The sequence below is a fragment of the Oratosquilla oratoria genome, chromosome 13, assembly GCF_046742065.1.
Source record: "Oratosquilla oratoria isolate Oo_2021 chromosome 13, ASM4674206v1, whole genome shotgun sequence".
Taxonomy (NCBI): Eukaryota; Metazoa; Arthropoda; class Malacostraca; order Stomatopoda; family Squillidae; genus Oratosquilla; species Oratosquilla oratoria.
The window spans coordinates 40,290,763-40,317,190 of record NC_134789.1 but is presented as its reverse complement, the minus strand read 5'-3'; the positions used below and the strand labels follow the sequence as shown (position 1 = coordinate 40,317,190).

At 38.1% G+C, this 26,428-nt stretch overlaps 1 protein-coding gene across 6 annotated transcripts in view; it reads left to right on the top strand.

The window, feature by feature from the left end:
• Positions 1-224: 224 nt before the first annotated feature.
• The window catches only part of LOC143032396 (exosome complex component MTR3-like), a 29,422-nt gene continuing 3,218 nt past the window's right edge, over positions 225-26,428 (top strand). Inside the window, exons 1-6 of one of the 6 annotated variants that reach the window (XM_076197103.1) lie at positions 711-741; positions 1,885-1,951; positions 4,085-4,248; positions 15,894-16,024; positions 17,790-17,912; positions 21,333-21,479. In XM_076197103.1, the coding sequence (XP_076053218.1) occupies positions 726-741; positions 1,885-1,951; positions 4,085-4,248; positions 15,894-16,024; positions 17,790-17,912; positions 21,333-21,479 (648 nt within the window). In that variant the 5' untranslated portion in view covers positions 711-725. The other 5 variants (XM_076197108.1, XM_076197105.1, XM_076197106.1 and 2 more) reach the window with 5 other exon arrangements.

The following is a 26,428-nucleotide window of genomic DNA, read 5'->3' as shown; positions in this document are numbered from 1 at the left end:
CTATTGAGAGAGCCGCATAGTAAAATGTATGTGGACATGCGGCTCTCCGTGAGTTTTCCCGTCTTTCCTATATAGTCTTTGGCCATAATAGATGAATTAATAATAATTAATGTATAATATTGTAGGATTGTTTATTGTACGTGAAAAAGTGCATAAATGTAGCTCATGTTATTAGCAAAAACTTATAAATGTTTACAGTTTTGTGGCTGTCATAAAAACGTTTTCCGAACAAACATTTAGGGTGATATGCGACAGTTTTACCAACTCGGCACAATGTTGACGTTTCGAAATTCTGTTGGCGCATCAACATTGTAGTCGGAAGGTCATAAAAATAAACAAACGTGGTGAGGAAAGCCCGGTCCAATTGAATGATATATACTAATATCGACAGGTTGTACGTTCATCTGTGCTCTATGATGAAGTAGGGAAAATTGGAAAGGAATGATAGAAAATTAAGCCAAGAGAAGTGAATTTCGTACATAAATTAATACTTTATATTCTTATTGCGTTTGTGGAAGTGAAGACTGAAGTCTTAGTCTACCAGGTAGAGGCACAGACTAACCTCTTACCTGGTTCTCTTACCTGGTGGGCTTCTCATCCACATCCAGCTTATGATGTAGGCGAGGAAGCCGCACTCTGCTGATACGCCAGCCCATAATTCTACACATGACCTTTATATATTAATTGCAACTGGCTGGATAGTGTATCATAAGCAGCAACATTGCATGGAGCTGTGTCAAGGTGTCGATTGGTACTGCCTTATGCAATATAATCAAATAATATATCACCGAGATAAGCTGCAAGACCTCGTTTAAACACATCAATATCACTGCAGTTAACAAGTTCTGCTGGCAATTCATTCCACAGATTCACACATCTAATACTAAAATACCTTCTCCGTACTTCTACTTGTGTTCTGGTGTGACCAATTTTGAAGTTATGGCCCCTTGTGCTACTCAACAAGGGTCGAGGGAACAAGTCATCACGAGAAATCGCTAGTTTCCCATGGAAAATATGCCAACATTTAATTATATCATGCCTAAGTAATCTCCCTTTAATTGAATATAAGTTAAGAGTCCTAAGTCGCTGCGAGTAATCCAAATCCTCCAATCCATGTATCTTCCTTGTCCATCTCCTTTGACTTTGTACAGACTCCAACTGTCTAACATCTCCTACATAACCCAAGTTCCAAACTGAGGATGCATATTCAAGCAAAGGACGCACATTTGTGGTGAAAAGGGGAAGCATAAAAGAGTCTTGCCGATTAACTGTTGATCGGAGAATACTGGTTGATACTCCACTTGCTTTATGTACAATATTAGAAATATGTTGGTGAAATTTAAGTTTGTTATCAATACACACACCCAAGTCTGTAACTGATTCCTGAGTAAGGATAATGAATTTGGAAATATTTATTAGAGAAGGAAAATAAAAAATGCCTTAGTATATATGAAAGTTCTCAACACCATAACATGGGGTCTGGTGTGATTGAATTTTCGTCTCGCCCACTAGTGTTAGATTAGCATCATTTGCAATTGATTCATTAGGTTAGGAAGTCATTACTTAACTTAACCTAACAATAGTGGATGAGGTGAAATTTTACATATTCAGGGTTTGGTGTTAAATTATATAAGCAATTTTTATTAACTGTGCAGTGTGGTGCAACTTAACTTAGAAGTGTGAGGCTCTTCTGAGTTGTAATGGACCTGACCAAAAACATAATTTTTTCCCCGATACTTGACATGTTAAACATTGTAAAATGAAAGAATAATGATAATTGTCTTGAATTTCACAAAGTAGAAACACTGGCATTCCCACAGCTGCTGGGAATGGTCTTTGGATGGGTCCTCCTATACCCATAATACTGTAGATCTCTTTGTGCAGGGTCAACTCAGCCCAGTGCCAACTTGGCCCATCTACTTAATCAAGTCAGCCCACCACGGTTTCGTAGGTTAGAGTAAATGAATTTATCATACTTTAATTTCTTTGACCACATCTATCACAACAAAGATGGCATGTTAAGCAGCTGATAGGTCGAGTTGGCAATGGACTAAACTGCCCAGCAAGGAACCTCTCTAAGAAGAAACTGTATTAGGTAAATCTTTAGTTTCGACCATGGGAGGAATATAGCAATAGAAAATTGAATATTAATTTTGTAAATTAAAATGTATCAACGTAATATGCAATTTTGTATGCGGAAATGAAAAACAAAAAAGGTGTTAAAACAGATTTCTTAAGTAACGAAGTCGTGTACGACGAATAGTACACCATATTTGTTATGGTAGATGCCGACGTCGAAGAAATGAAAGGATGATAAATTTGTTTACGGTAAACTAAGCTAACCTAACCTAACCTAACCTGTGTTTAATAAATCATTACCTGCAAATTAGATGTCATCCAACTCGACCTCGTTGTCGTCGTCGTGAGAGACGTTGGTGGGCTTTACAACCATTCTCTCAGCTTGTGGAGTATACAAATTAATATTTATTTTTCTATTGTTATATTCCTCCCATGGTCGAAACTAAAGATTTACCGGTTAGGTTAGTTTACCTTAGACAAATTTATCATCCTTTCATTTCTTCGACATCGGCATCTACCATAACAAACATGGCGTCCCAATCCTATGCCACTGACTTCGTTCATTAGCATATTTAGCTTGTAGCAAGGTATTTTTATTTTCATTTCCGCACAAAAAATTGCATATTACGTTGATACATTTTAATTTACAAAATTAATATTTAATTTTCTATTGCTATATTCCTCCCATGGTCAAAACTAAAGATTTACCCTGTATTATTTTAGTTGCACACACGTACACAATATAGTATTAGAAAATTAAATATTATTTTTGTTATTTAATATAAATGAGCATAGTATTCAATTTTCTTGATGGAAAAAAAAAAAAAAACTTGCTACAAGCATACCCACTAATGAACAAAGCTGCTAGAATACAGTACAGACGCCGTACTGTTGTCTGTCCAGTCCAGTCACTGTCAGTTAGATGATGAGTTTCACGTTGTGGACCAGGTATTCTCCAACGGCAACTACAGGTGACATTAATGTGCACTGTTACAAAGACAATATGGAGAGAACACAGGGTTCTGCCGTCATCTGTTAAATGCCCGAGGTATAGTAATAATCATGCTGTCAGCATCCATGATGACGACAATGACGTGGATGATCTTTAGAATTGGAAGTACCGAATTACTAAATATAGGTTCGGTTAGAATAGATGAATTTATCATCCTTTTATTTCTTCAACCTTGGCATCTATCAAAACAAACATGACATATCATTCAATCACCGCAACTTCGTTAGTAAATTGGTTTTAGCAACTTTTTTGTTATTGATTTCCACCAAGAAAATTGCATATCATTATGTATTATAACTAACAAAATTAATAGTTAATTTTCTATTGTTATATCAAGTAGGTGTGTATAACTAAAATTAGAAACTCTGGACCATTGCCTTCATGGTATTGGTATGGGACTTTCAGTGTTATAATCTGAAAGTGGTAGGAGGTGAGTAGTCACAGGTTGTCAGCTCTATGTATGAAAAGGTGTTATTTCTACGAAGGTCCAGCTTATGCCTCATCATTTCTCCCAGAAATGTATGACTTTTGTTATACAAGTGTATGCAATGTACATTTGGCCATGTCTAGCCAGCACCAAGCAATGGTTTTGGTTGGAAAAAAGACCCAGTATCATCATTTTATTTAATTTAATTGATAACTAAACTAAGCCTTAGTTATGTGTTACAGCAATGCAATTTGCTCCCCCCAGAGCCCTCCAGTGCTAAACATGGCAAAATTGCAAGGGAGAAAGACTTTGGTGTATGTATGTATGTACAGTGAGACCTCTCATTAACAGACGTTAATTAGCTGTGTTTGCGCTGTTTTCGCTGTGTTTTTGGTGCTGTTGTTTAGTGCGTGAAATCACTATGCCACCCAAAAACTACTACAAAACACTGAAAACACAGCGAAAACATCGCAAACACAGCTAATTAACGTCTGTTAATGAGAGGTAGTACTGTATTATTATTTATTTTCCCCAATAGGTTGATATTGGTGTTTCTGCTCTTCTAGGTTATCCCCACCAACAATGAGTGGAAATGATCCAAGAAGGTTACGTGGTCCAAAGAAATCATTTCCATACACAGTATTTCAAAAATTTGAAAAGAAATCATTTCTTGATGAGGGTACTGCATCCAGACGAGATGGCAGGGCTGCAGTAGATGCAAGGAAAATTTGTAAGTACTTTATTTTAACATTAGTGCTATTTAGCTACCTTTTTGGTTACCTTATCCTTTGCTCCTTAGGCCCAGGTTTGAATGCCTCCCCCCCCCCCACATTGCTTTGAATGACTGACACTTTCCATGTCATAAGACAAAGATAATAGCTATGGCTAGAGCTGTGTACCATCTGGCATATACACATCCTCACCTTTTGTTGGCTAATAATGATGTTCAAAATTAGTCTTTGAAGTAAAATTAGACCCCAATATCTATGTGGATACCAATGCATGCATACACACACACACGTCAGGTTGACGGCGAAGATTGGAAATCCTAAAAAAAAAAAAAAAGTTTTTGTGGATTTCAGCGACGAAGGAGTACCTGTGTTGTGTTGTATTAGTAGGGAAGGGGGAAGCTCATGGTGTAGTGGGCAGGTGAAGAAAAAGGAGAAGGGGGAGGCATTATTGAGGAAGATGGAAAAAAAATGAGGAGAGTGAGGAATGGGCCTTGGAAGTCAGAAGGGGTGTAAACAAAAGGTGTGCAGACGACACAGCCGAGGTCGAACAGGTGAGCAAAAGTATTAAGAGTAGGAATATAGATAAGAGCAGCTCAATGGAAAGAGGAGATAATTACTTCTATGGATTTAATGAGGGAGGAGATGACCTCCCCCGACTAGTAAGTCTAGAGGAGAAACTAACAAAAATGAACGAAGCATGGGAGGTTAGGTTTAGCCAACTAGCACCAGTCACACAAAGAGTTGATAAATTGGAAGAACTAAAGAAGGAAAATCGAAATTTACTAAAGAAATAGAAGAATTAAAAAGACAGTTAATAGAAGTAAAGGATGAGAATGAGGAATTAAAGAATAATAATAAAGAGAATAAAGAGTCCATAGCAAAAGAGGTAAGTGGTTGGAAAAAAAGTCCAAGAGAATAACAAAATTTAATTTAGAGATATAGTGAAACAATGGATGAAAGAACAAACTAAAGACACAATTATTAAAGTGATGAGAGAGAAGGAGAATATAGTAAGAGACTTAGCAGATAAGAAGAAATGTATAATTGTATTAGGAATGGAAGAGAAGCATAATCCAAGTAGGACTACAAGAGTAAAGGAGAAGGAAAAAGTAAACAAGGTATTAAAAATAGTTCAAGAAGATAAGACATAGAGAAAGAAATTGAAGAAATATATAGACTGGGAAAATACAAGATAGACAAGACCAGACCAATTAAGGTTAAATTCAGGTCACAAACGACAGAGAATGTCTTATCAAAAACAGGAAAACTAGCAAAAAGTTATCAGAATAAACAGGTATGGATAAAAAGAGAGATGAATAGAGAGGAAGAGAACAAAAAGAATCAAAGACATAGAAACCACTCTTACCTATTCCATCCCCTACATATTCCACTCCCCTCCACCTTCCTCCCTCCCTCTCATCTTGGCACCTCCTGGATGACGGGTCATCCCTGCATCCTGTCCACTGCCCTGGGTCAGAAGCAGTGTCACAAGACACAACACATCCACAACAAGGCCACTTCATTAATTAGGCAAAAAAAAAAAAAAAACACCTCTCCGTCCCTTCATGCAGACAAGGAGAAGATGGGGAGAAATCCCTTCGGGCTGTGTCAAATTTTTTTCTCATACTGTACATACTTCCTCACCCTCATCCCCCACTCCCCCTCATGCATCACACATCATCCATACACAACCCTTCTCCATTCACCCCTATCTTCTGTCCTCTCCTGTTCTTCCTCAACAGACATTCCTCTCTTTTGTAATGCCCCTTTTACCCCATCCATCCACCTCATTCTAGGACACCCCCTCATATTCACTCCTTCCACCTCTGCTTTCCACACCTCTTTTACTAATCTTTCTTCACTCATTCTTTCCATGTGTCCAGACCATCCCAATACTCTTTCATCAACCCTATCTCCCAACTCCCTCTCCACTCCTGTTCTCCTCCTCACCTCCTCATTTCTCACTCTATCTAGCCTAGTAACCCCTATCATACTTCTCAGACATTTCATCTCAAACACATTCAAACTCCTTCTCTCTTCCTCTCTTATGTTCCATGTTTCTGCCCCGTACAGTGCTGTTGGTACAATCACTTCTTCATATAACCTCCTCTTAGCATCCATTCCCAAATGTCTATTTCTCATTACACTTTTTAATCCACCAAGGCATTTACTCGCTTCTCTCAATCTACATTCTACCTCCACCCCCACTCCTCCCTTTCCTGCCACATTTGCACCCAAGTATCTAAAACTATCCACTTCCTCCAGTCCCTCTCCCTTAATGCTCACTTCTGGCCTGCTGTCACTCTCTCCCCTTGTACATCTCATTACCTTACTTTTGCCCAGATTTATCTTCAGCTTCCTTCTTTCACACACCTCAAACTCTGTCACTAACTTTCTCAATCCCTCCTCGTCAGCAAACAACAACTGGCTTATTTCTCAGTTTTCTCCATTTTCTTTAACCATCTCCAACCCCTGCCCCACTACCCTTGCATTCACCTCTCGCACCACCCCATCCATGTAAAGATTGAACAGCCAGGGCGACATAACACATCCCTGACGAAGTCCCACCTTTATCTCAAACCATTCACACACTCCATTTCTAATCCTAACACAAGCTGTACTACTTTCGTAAAAACTCTTGACTGCTCTTAACAGCTTTCCTCCTATCCCATATATCTGCAGTGCCTTCCTGTCTACCCTGTCATAAGCCTTTTCCAAATCCATAAAAGCCCACAAAACATCCTTTTCCTATAGCTTTCTCACATATCTGTCTTACCACAAAAATCTGATCTACACAACCCCTACCTGTCCTAAATCCACACTGTTCCTCTCCTAATCCTCTCAATCAAAACCCTCCCATAAGCCTTCCCAACTACACTCAACAAGCTGATACCTCTGAAACTACTACACTCACACTTGTCCACCTTTCCCTTGTAAAGAAGAACTATACAGGCACTCCTCCAGTCCTCCAGCACTCTACCTTCTCTTAAATAAACATTAAATAACCTCACCAGCCAGTCCACCATAACTGTACCTCCTTTCTTCAGACATTTTGCATGGCATCCATCCAACCCAGGTGCCTTACCTGCTATCATCATCTTAACAGCTGCTTTCACTTCATCTTTCCCTATTTCTCCACCATTTTCCTCACTCATGACTCTCATTTTCTTAGCACTCCCCAGTGCAACTACCTTTCCCTCCCTATCCTCCTTTACATTTACCAATTCCCTAAAATACTCTGCCCACCTTCCTCTCTGCCTTCTCTTCCATTATCATCTCTCCATCTGCACCTTTTACCTTTTCTTCTCTACTTGATTCGCCTCCTCTTCCTCTTAATTTCTTTCCAAAACATTTTTCTATTACTTTCAAAATTTTCTGTCATACTCTTACCCCATTTCACATCTGCTCTCCTCTTTGCTTCCTTTATCTTATGCTTAACTTCCATTCTCTTTACCTTGTACCTCTCATAAGATTCCCTCATCCTAATTTGTAGCCAATATATGAAAGCCTGCTTCTCTTCTACACCCTTCTTTGCTTCCTCATTCCACCACTCGCTACCCTTCCTTCTATTTCCTCCCACCCTCCTTGTTCCACACACCATCTTCGCACACCTTATGACTCCCTCCTTGAACCATCCCCATTCCTCCTCCACTCCTAGCTCTACTCTATCCTTCATTCCCTCCCACTCCTCTCTCAGCTTCTTCTTATACTCATTCTCCTTTTCTTTCTCATGTAAGCAGTTCACTCTAAGTACCTTCCTACCTTCTGCCCTTTTCCTCTTTCTCCACCTATTCTCCACTCTGTTTACCTTCCACCAGAAAATGATCTGATATTCCCCCACTCTCTCCCCTTAGAACATGTACATCCTTAACTCTTCGTACCATACTCCTGGTCACCACTATATAGTCCATTGACACACTATCTGCCACCCTTCCATCCACCACCCTCTCCCATGTGTACTTATGCTTGACTTTCTTCCTGAACACTGTATTTGCTATCATCAACTCTCTTTCAAGACACATCATCAGTTCTCCACTATGATTTTTACCTGGAACTCCATGCTTCCCAATCCCTCCGTCTATTAGTTCTTTTCCTACCCTAGCATTAAGGTCTCCCAATACAACCACATTGACATTTCTCCCTAATCCCTCTATGCGCTCATTTAAATCTACCCAAAAAGCCTCCCTTTCCTCTATGCTTTTCTCACTACCAGGCCCATACACACTTACAAAAACCTACATATTCCTTCCCAGCTTCACCTTCATCCACATCAACCATGAAGATTCCTCTTTCCACTCCACTACATGATTACCTATCTCTTCACTTACTAGTATAGCCACCCCTTCTCTTCCTTGTCCCCTCTTCACTCCTGAGAACCTCCCAACTACGCTCCCAAACTCACATACACCCCACCCTTTCATTTTAGTTTCACTCAAAGCCAGCATATCCATCTTTCTTCTCACAAACATACTGCTTATCTCTTCCCTTTTACTCTCATCTGTACCACACCCATGCACATTAAAAGACCCAAACCTTAGGGCACTGGTTGGAAAACTCCTTGACCCTTTTATGCCTTTACTTTTTTTTAGGAATGTCCCCTTTGGGGCTACAGGTAACAGGACTCCTAATCCTATCCCCGTCCCATTTTTAGTTGCCTTTTATGACTAAAGTGGGAAGACTTGGTGGTAACATTCTTTTACCCCACCACAGGGTAGTCAAAAAAAGGAAATTAGATATTCTGAGAAATGGTACAGGACAGTAACAAGGGGTTGGAGGACAATCGTTGTATAAAAGTGTCATAATTTCTCTATGAACAGAGTTTTCCTCTATCACAGACAAAATGTATGGCTCTGGTACATAAGGGTGCCCCATATAGACCCTAATATATCAACTGTATACTACTTTGCCACAATAACATGCAGCCAGACATGGAATTTAATGAACTATGCCCTTGGTTCATCTTTGCCAGTGGCAAGGCTCAAACAGACATCCCCTCGACCTTTACCACAAGTAACAACCCCCTAACAAAGATACCACCAATAGTTCAACTTTAAAAAAAGTGGTAAATGATAAAATGCAGGCAATGTCAGAATTTTTTTTAGAATTATTTAGAAAAGAAATGGCTAAAAAAAAAAAAAAAAAAATGGGAAGAAAACCAAGAAAATGAAAAGGTAGCTTTTAAAGAAATAGTACAACATCAGGAGAATGTAAAAGACTCAGTTATTCAAGTAATCAAAGAAAAAACAAATTAGGTTAGGGATACAGTGGATAAGAAAAAGTGTATTGTAGAATATGGACTTAAGGAAAAACATGGTCTGGTTAAGTACTTGAGAGAGAAAAAAAAGAGAAAGAAATGGCAAGAACAATTCTAAAAGAAGTACAAGACAGAGATCAAGAAATAGAAAAGGAAATAGAAAGTACCCCGCATACCTTAGTTTGAGTGTGTTGTGGTGACCACCAGGGTGAGTTCGCCATGATTTGACACACAGTATGGCAGGGCAGTGGGAACTGTACATGATTTTACAATAAGTCCTCTATAACTTGGATACTTGTCTTGTATCACAGATATTGGACAACTTGGATTCTCTCTGGGCCTTGGGAACTACATAACCTGGGTGAATATATGGGTTATGAGAAGATTTTTGGCCAAAATCCTGATGGTGTCATTAAAAGAGTACATATGTGTTTAGATGGTGTACATCAGGGGTGCTCAGCCTTACTTGGCCCATTCACCCCTTTCACCATTTGTCAGAATGTCATTCCCCCCCCTCCTTTCCAAGATTGTCTGTTTCAAAAGGTCCATTCTAAATAATATGCAAATATTATTAAAAACCCTTTTATTTTTTCCAAATTAGTATATATTTTTCCCAAATTAATATAAATCCAGCCCAGGTGACAGGCCAGATAGGCCAAAACCTATAATTGCTTTCCTCACCCCATAAGCTGACTGTGGTCACAAATCACCCCCAGAAATCCCAAAATTCCCCCCTGGGGGTGAATTTCACCCCTAATGAGAACCTCTGGTGTACATGCTTTCCCTGCACCTCTCTGATGGTTGGATATATTGTGCTTGCTTTCTAGACTACATGTGATTTTATCAGTGATTTTAATTATATGTCTGCATATGGCCTCTGGATACCTTGCACTGATTCTAGTACTGCAACATACTACAATATTCACTGGTGAATAACGTTCTTACTATTCATACTATTCAGTACTATTCATTCATTGCAATACTGTATTTCAGATAATTGTGCACTATTTGATATGTTTTACAATATTATATCATGTACATATATGTAGATGGTACATACATTATCCCTGCACACTTGTACAGTTCAATTCACACCTCTCTGATGGAGAGACATATCACACTTGCTATCTTTACTACACATGGTTTTATTACAGTAAAATCCCTTTAAGTCAGAAAAATATAAACATTATACTGTATTCATTAACCACTATATATGTTCTCCAATTCAGTTTTTATGTTATTTTTCCAAATCTAAAATTATTTTTGTATGAATATTTGTAAGCCATTATGACTTATCCATAATTCTAGTAAACAAGTTCCACTCCGAAGATATTTTACTGACATGATTTTATTTATTTGTCACTGTATGGCCTCTAGATATCTCACTCTGGTGAGTAATAATTCAGTCTTTCATTCATTGCAATACTATACTTTATTTCAGGTAATTATGTATCGTGAGATATATAATATTATATCACATAAGTGGAAGCAAACATTTCAAATCTGTATTCACAAATGAAAATACAATTGGGATGAAGGAAAGGGAGAAAGATCCCTCCAATTAAAGAAATAATTATGACACAGAAAAAAATAAGGGACCAAATAATAAATTTTGATGTCAGAAAATCACACAGCCCAGACAGAATTGCAAATTGGATACTAAAAGAATGTGTAGATGAACTAACAGATATAATATATAAGATGATAGATTGTTTACTCAAAGAAGGAAAGGTACCACAAGACTGGAAAAATTCCAGTATTGTGCCAATATATAAAGGGGGAAATAAGGAAGACCCAACAAACTATAGACCAGTCTCCCTTATAAGCACAATAGCTAAAATATGTGAAAAAGTTATCAAAAGTAGATGGACTAAACATTTGGAAGAAAACAAATTGGTTTTAGACAAGGAAGATCATGTGCCACAAACTTGGTTTGTTTTCATTCAATGTTGATAGATATAATGCAAGAAAGGGATGGATGGGCAGATTGTGCTTTCCTGGACTTACAAAAGGCATTTGATAAAGTACCGTACAAAAAGCTATTAACCCCTTCACTCCGGGCCAAACTCTCGCGGGCAGCATTAGCTGCCAGATGTGCGATGTTGCATCATAATACTTGCATTATGAAAAATAAAGTCACCGCTGTATTGCTCGTTCTCTCTTTCACCCATGAATTTTGATAACCATAGAAAATATGATGAAGCCAGTTTATAGAGTATGGGGTTCACACAGGTACAACTACAATAAATATAATCAAGACGCCGACATCGGCATCCTCGTGTACCCACTTGCTCCTCATGATGCCTACGTAGGCGTCACCGTATCGAAGAGGTTAAGAAAACTCGAAACAACAGAAGGTGTACAGGGAAATTTATTGAAATGGATGGAAGGTTTCTTGTACGGAAGAAAAATGAGGGTGGTACTTACAGATAAAAACTCGACCTGGGAAGAAATGATAAGTGGAGTCCCACAGACTTCATTATTAGCTCCGATGATGTTTGCTATATATATGACATGGATGAAGGTGTAGAATGTTATATGAACTTCTTTGCAGATGACACAGAGCTACTAAAGAAAGTACAGAAAAAGACTGTGAATCACTACAGATAAACCTGGACAAAGTCTGGGATTGGAGCCAAAAGTGGGAAGTGAACTTCAACATCAAGAAATGTAGTATAATAGAGTTTGGAAAAATTACTCCCTCATACAACCTTCTCGTTGTGTTCATCCTAATACTTATTTCTCATAATATTTTTCATTATCACTAGATGTTTGCATGGCAACTTTACTCTGAAATTCACCACCACCTCCACTCCATTCACTTCTACATATGTCCCTGAATATTTATCCTTCAAGCTCACCTCCAACATGCCACATTCATCACTCCTTGCACATGTTGTCACCTTACTTTTACACAGATTTACTCCCAGCTTTTTCCTTTCACATAACTTCTCAAACTCTGCCATCAACTGCTTCAGTCTATCCTCAAACTCAGCCACAAGCTCAGTGTCATCTGCAACTAACAAATTTCTCACTTTTCATTTCCTTCCATTCTCACTCACCAACTCCAAACTCCTCCCTAGCACTCTTGCATTTACATCCCTCACCACCCCATATATATATATTTACCTAGTTGTATCTTATGGGAAGGGGAGCTATGCTTGTGGTGTCCTGTCTTTGTATCTTGCAGTGTCTAGTTTGCTCTTAAATTCATGTATAGTTTTTGCACACACACTATTGTTTCATCCAGTTTGTTCCAGACATCCACCACTCTGTGTGGGAAACTTTTTTTTTTTTCCAGGTCTCTTTTATAACTGTCCTTTTTGAGTTTCTTTTCACGCCCCCTTGTATTTCTTTTATCCCAATTCAGTAAGTCCTCTCTATCAAGGACTTCCATACCTTTTATGATTCTGTAGATGGTTAGTAGGTCACCTCTTTCTCTTCTTTGTTCCAGAGTAGGTAATTCCAGTTTTGACAATCTCTCCTCATCTGACAGTTTTGAAAATGTTAGGGCCATCATCATAGTTCCTCTCTGAATTCTTTCAATTTTCTTTATATTCTGTTTGGTACTGGGTGACTAGTATTTTTTCACCATTTCTTCATCCAAATAGGTAAAACCCACCTTCATTGATCTTAGCAAGTTGTAGGATTCTCCAACAATTTTATTTGTTTATCAGGGGACATGTCATTTGTGATGATTACTCCCAGGTCTTATTCAGACCCCACTTTCTTTATTTCCTTTGTTCCAATTTTATATTGTCCTGATATATATATAAATATATATATATATATATATATATATATGTATATATATATAATATATATATATATATATATATATATATATATGTATATATATATGTATATATATATATATATATATTATGTGTATACAGGTAAACGCGGCTTACGATGGCCGCGACTTACGATTGTTCGACTTTACGATGACGACGACGATATGATAATTTAACCCCTTCCATACGGTGCCGCACACGTAGGCGTCATGAGGAGCAAGTGGATTCGCGACGCTGCCATATCCGCGTCTTGATTATATTTATTGTAGTCGCCCCTGTGTTTTTACATTCTCTCAAATGATTCATTCTCTGTGGTTTTCAAAATTCGCGGGTGAAAGAGAGAACGATCGATATAAGCGGTGACTATATTTTATGATGCGAGTATTATTACGTCACGTCGTACGGCTGGCATTGGCTGCTGCCCGCGAGATTTAAGTACCGTACTGAAAATACATATTATAGTGTTTGAATATGGTAAAAAGGATAAAAATAATTAAACTACTGTACATGTTTAATAGGCTATATTCAGTATCTCTGGTGGTTAATATACAGGTAGGCTAGGTACAGTGACCACGGAACAGAGTGGGGATCGACTTACGATGAGATCGTCTTACGATGGCTCTATCGAAACCTAATGCCATCGTAAGTCGACGTTTACCTGTATATATTAAATATATATATTATATATATATATTATATATATATATATATATATATATATGCTGAGACATTCTGACAGGTTGACGTAAGCAGGGTAGGAAACACAGGAGTCTTAGTCTTGAGTTTATTCCTGACTAGTTTTGCTGGTTTCCTGCTCTGCTTACATCATATACCGGTATATATATATATATATATATATATATATATATATATATATGTGTATGTATATATGAGTGGTAGGGTGGTGAGTTTACACCAAGAATCCATTGAGGTTTTATTACTGACATTTCGTCCAACTAGGATGAAATGTCAGTAACAAAAATTCAGCGGATTCTTGGCGTTTCAACTCGCCACCCTACCACTCATTCTGTCTTCACACCTCAATATGTGTGTATATATATACTGTATATATATATTTATGTATGTAATATATATATATATATATATATATATATACAATGTATATACAGTAAAACCCCGATTATCCGAAACGAAAGGGGGGGGAGCCTCTTTCGGATAAGCCGATTTTTCGGATAATCCAGATTTATCAGAAATATATTTCGTGTTGAAATACTTTGTGTGTGTGTGTGTGTGTCCTGTGCCTTCCTCCCCCCCCCCCTCTCTCTCTCCATCAGTCTCAAGTTGTGGATGGAACACAATTTTTTTAATTTTTTTATTTCGTGTTGACGTACATACCTTATACGTAACAGAGAACAAGAATTATTCTATACATATATCTTCCACTATCCTGACGAACACAATAAAGCAACTCTGCCACTCCCCGCCTCCGTCACCATCACTCCACAACCCTTCCACTCCCCACCTCCTGGTGGTGGAGTCAGAAGGAAGGGTCGTCCATTGCTCCATCTTCACTGTCCAAATCAAAGGTAGACAAGGAGGATTAGGCACTTGATGAAGGGCGAGAAGACTGGGTGGACGAAGGTGTTCTTGGCCGAAAAAACGAGGTGATAGAAGTCTGTTTGGTGCAAGACAGCTGTTTCTCGATGACGTCACTCAGTGCTGCTCGCATCATCGGGTACAGTTGATTGCTATTTGAAATGTCCCTGGGTTGCTGGTCAAGAAACTGAAGCACTCCTTCGATGTGGGACCGGACTGTTGCCAAAGACATGGAAGGATCAGAAGGATCATCGTCGACTTTCTTCCTTTTCCCGGTTTCTTTCGGCATGATGTAGAAAGAAGTGAGGTCGAAGCACAGGTAGAACGCGACTGCCCAGTGTGAACTCTGTGACGCGACTGCCGCCAACTGACGATGTAAACAATGAAACCAAACAAACACACGCTACGCTAAACAAATTAGTACGCTTAAAATGTATTAATTTTAACTGTTCTTATCAATTTTTTAATGTGTTGATATTGTACATATGTAGTTACTTTTATTTTCATGTTTTTGATGTTTTATAACGTTTTAGTATAGAAAAAATTTGAATTGCATTATCCAAATCAATTTCGGATAATCCCGTTTTTCGGATAATCCGCTTTCGGATAATCAGAGTTTTACTGTATATATATGTGTATATATATATATATATATATATATATATATATATATATATATATATATATATATATATATATATATAACAACTATGGCTACATTACAGATCCCAAGCACAACCCCCCCCCCCACATCCACCTCAGTCAATTCACTTGCTCCATTCCCAACCCTCACACAAGCTTTACTACTCAATAAGAAGTTTTGACTGCCCTCAGCAGACTTCACTCTATCCTATCATCCACAATATACTTTATAATGCCTCTGTCAACTTTGTCATGCCTTCTCTAAAGCAAACCCCCAACAACCTACTATTTTTGTAAGTAGGGGCGTTCCTGTATGGGTAGAAAAGATAACTAAATAAAATTCATTATGAAAGAACCTTTTAATTTAATACATAGAAATAACCTTTGTATTTTTCAGTTTTGACTGTTGGAGTCTTGAGTAAAGCAAGAGGTTCCTCCTATATTGAGTTTGGCAACACAAAAGTCATGTGTGGGGTGTATGGCCCCAAAGAAGTGGACAGACCTAAAGACTTCAAAATGAAGGGACAGGTAAGAGTGATTGCTGTATGCATAGAAATTAATTGGGATTATATAATGTGTTTGTATTTACCTAATTGTACTATATAGGAAAGAAACATTCATGAGGTCCAGTCTCTTACTCACAGATCTGTCATACCAAGTTTCAAATCATTGTATGGTTCCAACTTGGTCTACATCCTTGTATTCTAATTATCATACAGACTGACCTCTCATTAACAGACTAAAAGGGGGGTAACGGTGTCCGTTGATGTGAATAATCCGTTGATTTGGAGCAGTTTTTGTGTGTGTATTGGGGGGAGATCACCTCTTAAGCTCTATAAAATCATAGTACACGTACATACATATTAATGTTTTCCTTTCTGATACTGTTCACAAATCAATAATTCTCTTAAAATGAGCAAGTGTTCATAATAAGCCTGAACGTCACCGTTAGCAGAGAGATCAATGTAAGTTATGAGCGTGTCAATAGCCTGGCCCACCTCCGACATCTTGGGTTTAACCGCCACTACCTCCTCTTTCTTCTCACTGCCACTCGCTCCCTCCTGCTTGTTGCCAACGAGAACAGCTTCGGCAATCTCCTCCATAGTGATTGCACAGCACTAAACAACAGCACCAAAAACACCAGAAGCACCGCAAACACAGCTAATAAACATCCAAACGTCCACACCGATCACGATCTCGTTAACTAGTAAACAAAACAAAGTGCGCACCATCACGCCATCAGCCACTTAGCGGACAAACGCTGAACTAACAGATGCATTCACCCTACCTGCGAAATTTAGACTGTCGGACCGGACCAGCGGATTTCTGACCAGACAAGTGGATTGTGTCCATTGCATCCAATATCCGGTGTCTGTTAATGAGAGGTCAATCTGTACTTAGATTTCAATTCATGTATTGTTTTTAGTTTGGATTGAATCACCTAAGCTATTCCAAGTATTTATACATTGGTATGATAAACTTTAAGAGCAGTCAAGAGTTTTTACAAGAGTAGAAGAGCTTGTTAGAATTAGAAATGGAGAGAACAAGTGGTTTGAGGTAAAGTTGGGACTTCACCAGGGATGTGTTCAATGTGTACATGAATGGGGTGGTGCAAGAGGTAAATGCAAGCATAATGGGTAGGGGATTGGAGATTGTGTGTGGAAGGAGAAAGTTGAAGATAAATGCAGGTGATGAGATGTACAAGGGGAAAAGATGGTAGCAAATTGGAAGTGAGTGTTAAGGGAGAGAGACTGGAGAAAGTGGATAGCTTTAGACACTTGTGGGTACATGTGGCAGGAAAGGGAGGAGTGGAGATAGAATGTAGATTGAGAGAAGCAAGTAAATGCCTTGGAGGATTAAAAAGTGTAATGATAAATAGACATTTGGGAATGGATGTTTAGAGGAGATTGTATGAAGGTGATTGTCCCTACAGTACTGTATAGATCAGGAACATGGAATGTAAGAGAAGAGTTTAAATGTGAGATTAAATGCCTGAGAAGTATGATAGGGGCTACTAGGCTGGATAGAGTGAGAAATGAAGAGATGAGGAGAGCAGGGGTGGAAAGGGAGTTAGGAGATAGGGTTGATGGTGGGAGGGCTTGAACACATGGAAAGAATGAATGAAGAAAGATTATTAAAAGAGATGTGAAAGGCAGAGGTGGATGAAGTGAACACGGGGGGGCAACTGAGGATGAGATGGATGGATGGGGTAAGTGGGTCTTGTATATTGCTTTTTCTATCTTTCTATATTCTCCTTTTATAATCTTTGTGTTGCCTTTCATTTGGTGGGCAGGTTATGTGTGAGGTAAAATTTGCCCCATTCTCTGGAACCAAGCGACGGCCACCTCAGCCAGATCGACAACAGCGGGAAATCAATCGACAGATAAAGGATACTCTTGAAGCAGTTCTTATTCTGGTAAGTCATATTCTTTCCTGGATATTTATTTATATATATATATATATATATATATATATATATATATATATATGTATAAATGGGGAGTAAGTTCTCATGCAGACATGCTTATGGTTGATTGAAGACCAGAGCTAATTCTGTATCCACTATCTTCATAGTGATTTTCTCAATTTTCCGAATGGATTGTTTATAACTCGAAGGGAGGTTAAACACAAAGCTTCTGAGTTCCATGGTGTTATTTGATAGACGAACATTACACAAAAACAGAATACAAGCTTTTGGTTAACTCATACAACCATCTTCAGGTAAGTAAAAATGAGTATACAGATCAGTATTTAAATATAGATATATGAAGATACTTGGAGAGGTAGGAGAAAGATGGACATTAGGTCAAGGAGGGTGGAAGTTTTGCATTAGCTGGACATCAGGTCAAGGAGGTTGGGGCTTCACATTAGTGGATGGTAGAAGGACATTTGGTCACTGGAGGAAATTTACTGTTACCATACAGTCTAGTTGTGTATCTGTAAAGAAGTAAATGTGTTAGTCTTTATATTGATGATAGGGGGTGCATTGTGAGATGTAAACTCTTTGTAAAATATGTAGTTTCTTATGGTTGTTGCACTGCTTAAATATTTTTGTGTTGTTGACTAGATCTTGCCTGGTAGAAGTTTTATTGTGTGTTTGTGTCACGTGTTTGCATGTGATACCTTCACGAGTATGCATAGTGAGTGATAACACCAATATAAGAGGCATTGGGGAGAAGTTTGCAACCTTCTTTTGGGCAAGTGAACTGGTGTATCATATTAGTCTGTTTAAGGAGATTGTTGTCTTTAGTCAAGTTGTTTCTCATGATAAGGCTGGAGACTTGTATTTTTGTGATAAGAGCCAGTTTGTAGTGTGAGATGATGCATGTAATGTTATGTGCAATGATTTCTTTCAGAATACATTCATCTGTTTCGTATGCTGGTGTCATTTGATTTTTGTAATAAATTGTGTGTTTGGAAGATGTGTTGTTTTGTTCGTGTTGTGTTATGGTGGAGGTGATACAATGTCTCATCTCCTTGTCAATGATGGAGTTGGAAAAGCCGTTATTAATAAGTATCTGTTTGATGCATGATACTTCACTGTGGAAAATTTTCCAAGAGGAGCAATTCCTGTATGTGTGTCGAAGGTATGCCAGAATGACACTAAGTTGGTACTGCTGGGGGCACTCACTTTGGCATTCAGGCATCTTCCAGTGTCAATCTTCTTGCTGTAAACAGTGGTCTTGTGTTTAACCTCCCTTTGAGTTATAAACAATCCATTCACACATACTCCCTCGCCCCCCATCCCCACCCACTCCCTTCTCATGCATCACAGCATCATCCATACACAACCATTCTCCACTTACCCCTATCTTCTGCCTTCTCCATTCTTTCCTTAACAGACACTCCTGTCTTTCCCAATGCCCCTTTTACCCTATCAATCCATCCATATCATTCTTGGTCACCCCCTCATGTTCACTCCTTCCACCTCTGCCTTCCGCACCTCTTTTACTAATCTTTCTTCACTCATTCTTTCCATGTGTCCAAACCATCCCAACACTTTCATCAACCCTATCTCCCAACTCCCTCTCCACCCCCGCTCTCCTCCTCGCCTCCCCGTTTCTCATTCTATCCAGCCTAGTAACCCTTACCATACTTCTTAAAACACATCCCAAACATATTCAAATATCTCTCCTCTCTTATGTTCCATGTTTCTGCCACATACAGTACTGTCAGTACAATCACTCCTTCATACAATCTCCTCTTGGCATCCATTCCCAAATGTCTTTTTCACATTACACTTTTTAATCCCCCAAGGCATTAACTTGCTTCTCTCTATCTACATTCTACCTCCACCTCCATTCCTTCCATTCCCACCACATTTGCACCCAAGTATCTAAAACTATCCACTTCCTCCAGTCTTTCTCCCTTAATACTCACTTTCAGTCTGCTGCCACTTTCACCCCTTGTACATCTCATAACTTTTTACCCAACATTTATCTTACAATTCCTTCTTTCACACACCTTCCCAAACTCTGGTACTAACTTCCTTAATCCCTCCTCTGATCCTGCTAAAAATGCAGTGTCATCAGCAAATAACAGCTGGCTTCTCTCCCACTTTTCTCCATTTTCTTTAATCATCTCCTATCCTTGATCCATTACCCTTGCATTTACCTCTCGCACCACCCCATCCATGTATAAATTGAACAGCCATGGTGACATAACACATCCCTGGCAAAGTCCCACCTTTACCGCAAACCACTCTCTCCATTTCTGATTCTAACACAGGCTCTACTACTCATGTGGAAACGTGACTGCTCTTAACAGCTTTCCTCCTATCCCATATATCTGCATTACCTCCCACAGTGCCTTCCTGTCTACCCTGTCATAAGTTTTTTCCAAATCCATGAAGGTCCAAAACACCATATGAAAGTGTTAAGTATGCAGTTCTTCATAAGGGCCATCAAACCTACTCTACCATCTTATTACATCACACAAGCATGACCATTTGAATGGGGGGAAAAACAACTTCATACTATTTAAATAACTAATACAACCCTTACCAGACCTGTCACAGGTTTCCATGCTGAACGCTGAACCAGAAACAACTTGAACAGCACTCCATCCATCCTCCCTTTTTCTTCTTCCCCACTCAATTGGTGAGCCACTCAATCCTTTAGACACAAATTTCTATCTACATACCAAGAGCTTTTTACCCCATGTAAGGGAGGTAGCCAAGTCAGAGGCACGTACTTATTCCCACCCATTTTGCTCCCTTACACCACTCCCTCCACCACTCCCATCTCAACTCCTCATAAAATGATGTGTCATCCCTGCATCCGCCAACAAACCTGTGACACAAATTTTGTATTGTCATAAATCATAGAAGAGTTTTTAATGAACTCTTCTTTTAATTTTTCTTGAAACAAGCTTCCCATTCCCCCTCCCCTAATTAATTCAAGTATTCATGAAATAGGATGTACCTAATAAAACTGCTTCTTCATCACAGAAAAAAGCTGTCACTTATAGAAACCATTTTAACATGTGAAAAAAAAAAAAAATCACAAGTTCACCATGCTTTCATGAGTTGCTGCTCACAACATGCTTGTTTGCACTCACAATTGGTAGCTAGCCATGAGCCTTGTGGGAAGAGTAATGTGTGATGTCATGGCCCCAAAATGGCTGACAACCAAGGCCGGAAAACTCTCAGAATGGGACAATTTCTTAAAAATGACAACAAATCAGGCTTACCAAAACATTGACTACCACGAGGGTGAATTTTTACTGTACGAGTAATATTACTGTACATTGTATACATGAATATAGAACAAGTAACAACCCTAGGTGGGTTTGAAAGAAATAACTTTATCATTAATATTTTGTTATATATTTACAGGAAAAATTTCCCAAATCACAGATAGATGTGTATCTGACAGTGGTGGAAGATGATGGTGGAGTCTTGGCAGCGTGTGTTACAGCTGCTGGCCTTGCTCTTGCCCAGGGCAGCTTTGACACATTTGATTTGGTTGTTGGAGCATCTCTGGTTAGTCATCCTTGTCTTATTTTCCCCACATTTCTCGAAATTTGTTTTAAACAACTACATCACACATGTCTGAAAACATAAACTGTATTTCATAAAGCAAATTTGCAACTGGAAGCCATTTGGGTCTTCTCCATTGGAGAAGCTGTTGCATGTTACCTGAAGGCCGTGGGTCTTCTGGGAGAGAGACCAGGGGCAAAGTATTGATATATTGATAATGCAGGTATGACCCATTTTCCAGTAGGAGCCAAGGAAAGAGGGAGGGAGGGGTGGTGAATGGGAGTGGAGTATGTGGGGATGAAATGGGTGGGAGTGGATTTATGCCTTTGACTTTGGCTACCTCCCTTGTAAGGGGGGAAAAGCCATTGGTATATGTATTTACCTAGTTGTATCTTACAGGAAGGGGAGCTACACTCATAGTGTCCCGTCTCTGTATCTCGCCATATCTAATTTGCTCTTAAATTTGTGTATTGTTTACAAAGGATTACAAAGGCGGAGCATGCCGACAGGAGACCTTTTGATCCATATCTAGGTCGGATGCAAACAAAAAAAAAAAAAATCATATTAATAATAAATAAAAACTATAATAATGTAAATAACAAATAAAATACATAAATAAATGCATAGGTATAGTTAAAATAATAAACAAACAGGTAAATAGTAAATGATAGTAAATTGACATATAACTAATAATAAATGAAAATCAGACAGACAAATTATAACAAAACAAAAACAAATAATATAACATAAATCATAATCATTACAGCATCTTACTTAGGTATTTATCTAAATGATTCTTAGAGTTTCGAACTGAACTACACTGCACTACCTGTGCAGGAAGTTTATTCCATTCATTAACTACACGGTTGGCAAAGTTGTTTCTACCTACTTCCAAATTGAATCTATTTCCGGACAGCTTGAGACCACTGTTTCTTGTCTGATTCTCATTCAATGTGAAAATCTGGTCACTTTTGATGTTGTCAATTCCCTTTAAAATCTTAAAGACCTGTATCAAGTCACCTCTGAGTCTACGCTTTTTTAGGGAAAACAGATTCATGTGCTTAAGTCGATTTTCGTATGATTTATTTTTGATATTTGGAATCAGTTTTGTGGCTTGCCGTTGTACTTTTTCCAGTCTGTCAATGTCTTTAATGAGATTCGGTGACCATACGGAAACAGCATATTCCAAATGTGGACGAACTAACGATTTATATAGCTTGTTAATGAGTGATGGACTTTTGAAATCAAAAGATCGCGCAATCAATTTGCTTTCTCAGAGGCTGAAATACACTGCTTGGATGATTTGAGGTCGTTACTGATAATTACGCCGAGATCTTTTTCACTATCCACTTTTGTTAACGAATTTCCAAATAACTTGTAATCGTACTTGCTGTTATTTTTACCTATGTGCATTACCTTGCATTTACTTGTGTTAAATTTCATTAGCCACTTTTCAGACCATTGCTGTAATTTATCTAAATCTTCTTGAATATCTAATTGGTTTGGGTGATCATTTGCCACTCCGCACAGTTTTGTATCATCAGCAAATTTGGAAACAGTAGATTTTAGTCCATGGTCTATATCATTTATATATACTATGAATAGAAGTGGCCCAAGAACGGAACCCTGAGGAACTCCACTTGCAACACTTTTCCATCCAGAAGTTTTCCATTTAAAACAACTCTCTGTTTTCGACCTTTCAACCAATTACTAGTCCAACCCAATAGGCTACCACTTATTCCATGCAAAGCTAATTTAGTAAGTAGTCTTTCGTGTGGGACGGTATCAAAAGCTTTTGCAAAGTCTAGATATATTAAATCTATATTGTTTCCTTTGTCATAATTCGAGATAACTGTGTTGTAGAATTCGAGTAAGTTAGTCACGCAAGAACGCTTCCGTCTGAAACCATACTGGCTATCATTTATCAAATGGTTACTTTCAAAATGATATTCGATAGCATCTCTGATGATAGTTTCCATTATTTTTCCTACGATTGAAGTCAAACTTATAGGCCTATAGTTATTTGGTTTCTTTTTGTCACCTTTTTTGAATATGGGAGTAACGTTAGCTAGCTTCCATTCTCTTGGGACATCTCCGGATATGATGGATTTCTTGAAAATAATTTCTAATGGAACAACAATCTCATTTTTCATTTCCTTTAAGATTCTTGGATGCCAACCGTCAGGCCCTGGTGTTTTATTAACTTTGAGTTTGTCTATACACCTTTTAATTTTTTCTTTTGTTATATTTACCGTAGTGAGTAAGTTTACCCCAGACTTTTCACAGGTTTCAGTTTGGAATTCACTTTGAGGTGTTTCGTTTACGAATACCGAGCTAAAATAATTGTTTAAGATATTACACATTCCTTCATTTGAATATTCAAGCTGACCGTCAGCAGATAATAGTGGACCAATGTGATTCCTAACAACCTTTTTATCTCTAATGTAACTATAGAATTCTTTGGGATTCTCTTTGGATTTATCAGCGATGTTCATTTCGTATTGTCGTTTTCTTTTTCTTATTGTCTTTTTTAAATCTCTCTGTATTGAAACATAACTTTCATAGTCATTAGGTGCACCCGAGCACTTATATTTCTTATAAGCCTGTTTCGTTCTAGTATGTTCCATGCATCCACCACTTTGTAGACTGTTCTTTTTCAGGTCTCTTCTATAACTGTCCTTTTTTAGCCTCCTTCTATGTCCTCTTGTGTTTCTCTTATCCCAATTTAGTAAGTCTTCTCTATCAAGGACTTCTATACCTCTCATAATTTTGTATGGTCAACATGTCACCTCATTATCATCTTTCTTCCAGAGTCAGTAATTCTAGTTTTGACAATCTTTCTTCATATGACAGTTTTGATAGTGTTGGGGACCATCTTCATAGTTGCTCTCTGGATTCTCTCAATCTTTCTTATATTCTTTGTAGTACAGGGTGACTATAGTGTCACTATTTACTCCAATTTTAGCCTTATCAGTTTAACTAGTATTTTCTTTACCATTTCTTCATCCAAGTAATTAAAAGCCACTTTCCTTGATCTTAGCAAGTTATAGGTTTCACCGACAATTTTTTTTATCTGTTTATCAAGGGACATATCCTTTGTGATAATTACTCCCTGGTCTTTTTCAAATCACACTTTTTTTTTCTCTCTCTCTCCAAATTCCATTATGCTACATAATGTTGAAATCCATTTCCCAATTCTGACTACATTCCCAAACCCTGTTCAGGTCTTTCTGCAGTGAGTCATAGTCCTTTTCAGTACTCGCTTTCTTTAAGAATTTTGCATCATCTGCAAAGAAGCTCGTGTAACATTCTACACCCTTGTCCATGTCATTCACATAAATAGCAAACATTATTGGAGCCAATTTTGATCTTTGTGGAACTCCACTAATCATCTCTTCCCAAGTACAACTCTTATCTCTGAGCATTACCCAAAATTTCTTCCATATAAAAAGTCCTCCATCCATTTCATCAGTTTACCTTGTATCCCTCACATAGTTTCCAATATTCTTAATATATATATTTTTTGTGTAGGACTTTATCAAAAACTTTTTGTAGATCTAGGAAAGCACAATCAGCCCATCCGTCCCTTTCCTGTATTATATCTAGTAGTCTTGAGTAAAAACAGATGAAATTTGTGGTACATGACCTTCCCTGTCTAATTCTGAATTGTCTCGGATTTAGTATATTGTTCTCCTAATGTTTTATCCATCTACTTTTTATAACTTTCACAAATTTTGGCTACTGTGCTTGTAAGGGAAACTGGTCTGTAATTTGGTGGGTCTTCCTTATTTCCTCCTTTATAAATTGGTATGATATCAGCATTTTTCCAATCTTCTGGTATTTTTCCTTCTTTGAGTAAGCAACTTGTTATTTTATATATTTTGTCTATTAATTCTTCTTTACATTCTTTTAATATCCAGTTTGCTATTCCATCTGGGCCATGTGATTTCATGTGTATGTATGTATGTATGTAGGTAATTAATTTAATTTGTAGCCTCAGTTGAGGGGAATGTCTATTGAGGAAGGACGGGAGAGGACAGAAGACGGGTGAATGGAGAATGGTTGTATATGGAGGATGTTGTGATGCATGAGGTGGAATGGGCCGGGGGATGGGGGGGGTGAGGTAGTATGTGTGAGCAAAATTTGATGCAGCCTGAAGGGATTTCTCCCCATCTCCTTTTATGCAATTGGGGGACGGAGAGGGGGGTCGCCGATATAATGAAGCGGCCTTGCTGTGAATGTGCTGTGTCTTGGAACACTGCTTCTGACCCAGGGCAGTGCACAAGGTGCAGGGATGACCCATCATCCAGGAGGTGCTAAGATAAGAGGGAGGGTGGAGGGTTGTGGAGTGTATTCAGGGATGGAATGGGTGGGAATGATTTTATGCCTTTTCCTTTTTGGCTACCTCCCTTGTAAGGGGGAAAAAGTCTTGGTATATGTATGTATGTATGTAGTTGCCCATTCATACATTTATTTAACATACTTGAAAACTTTGAAAACGTTGAAACTTTCATGTGGGTTTTAGTAAATATTTTACTGTTATAGTTTTACAGCATACAATAGTTGTATAACACAGAATCAAAGAAAAGTAAAGGTTCAAATAGAAAGCAGTTAAATTTAGATATTGTTCAGAAAATTTATCTGATTAAGGACATTGATTTGTGGCTAGTCATTAGGCTGTGTCAATGATGAGTTTGGTGTAGAGAAAAATAAAGCCTTATGATATTGTCAAGTTCAACAAAAACTTGCAGACAATACTATGAAATTCTATGTTAATGGCTTTGCAAGTAGATCTGGTGCTATTAAGTCTAGATGTATGAAGTATGATCAAAAAGATTTGGATGAACCTGTATGTAAATGGTATATACAAGAATGATCATGTGGAGACAGGATGAGAGGATGAATTATCTTGATATGGCAGTTGATGAAAATCTAATACAACATCTTGATAT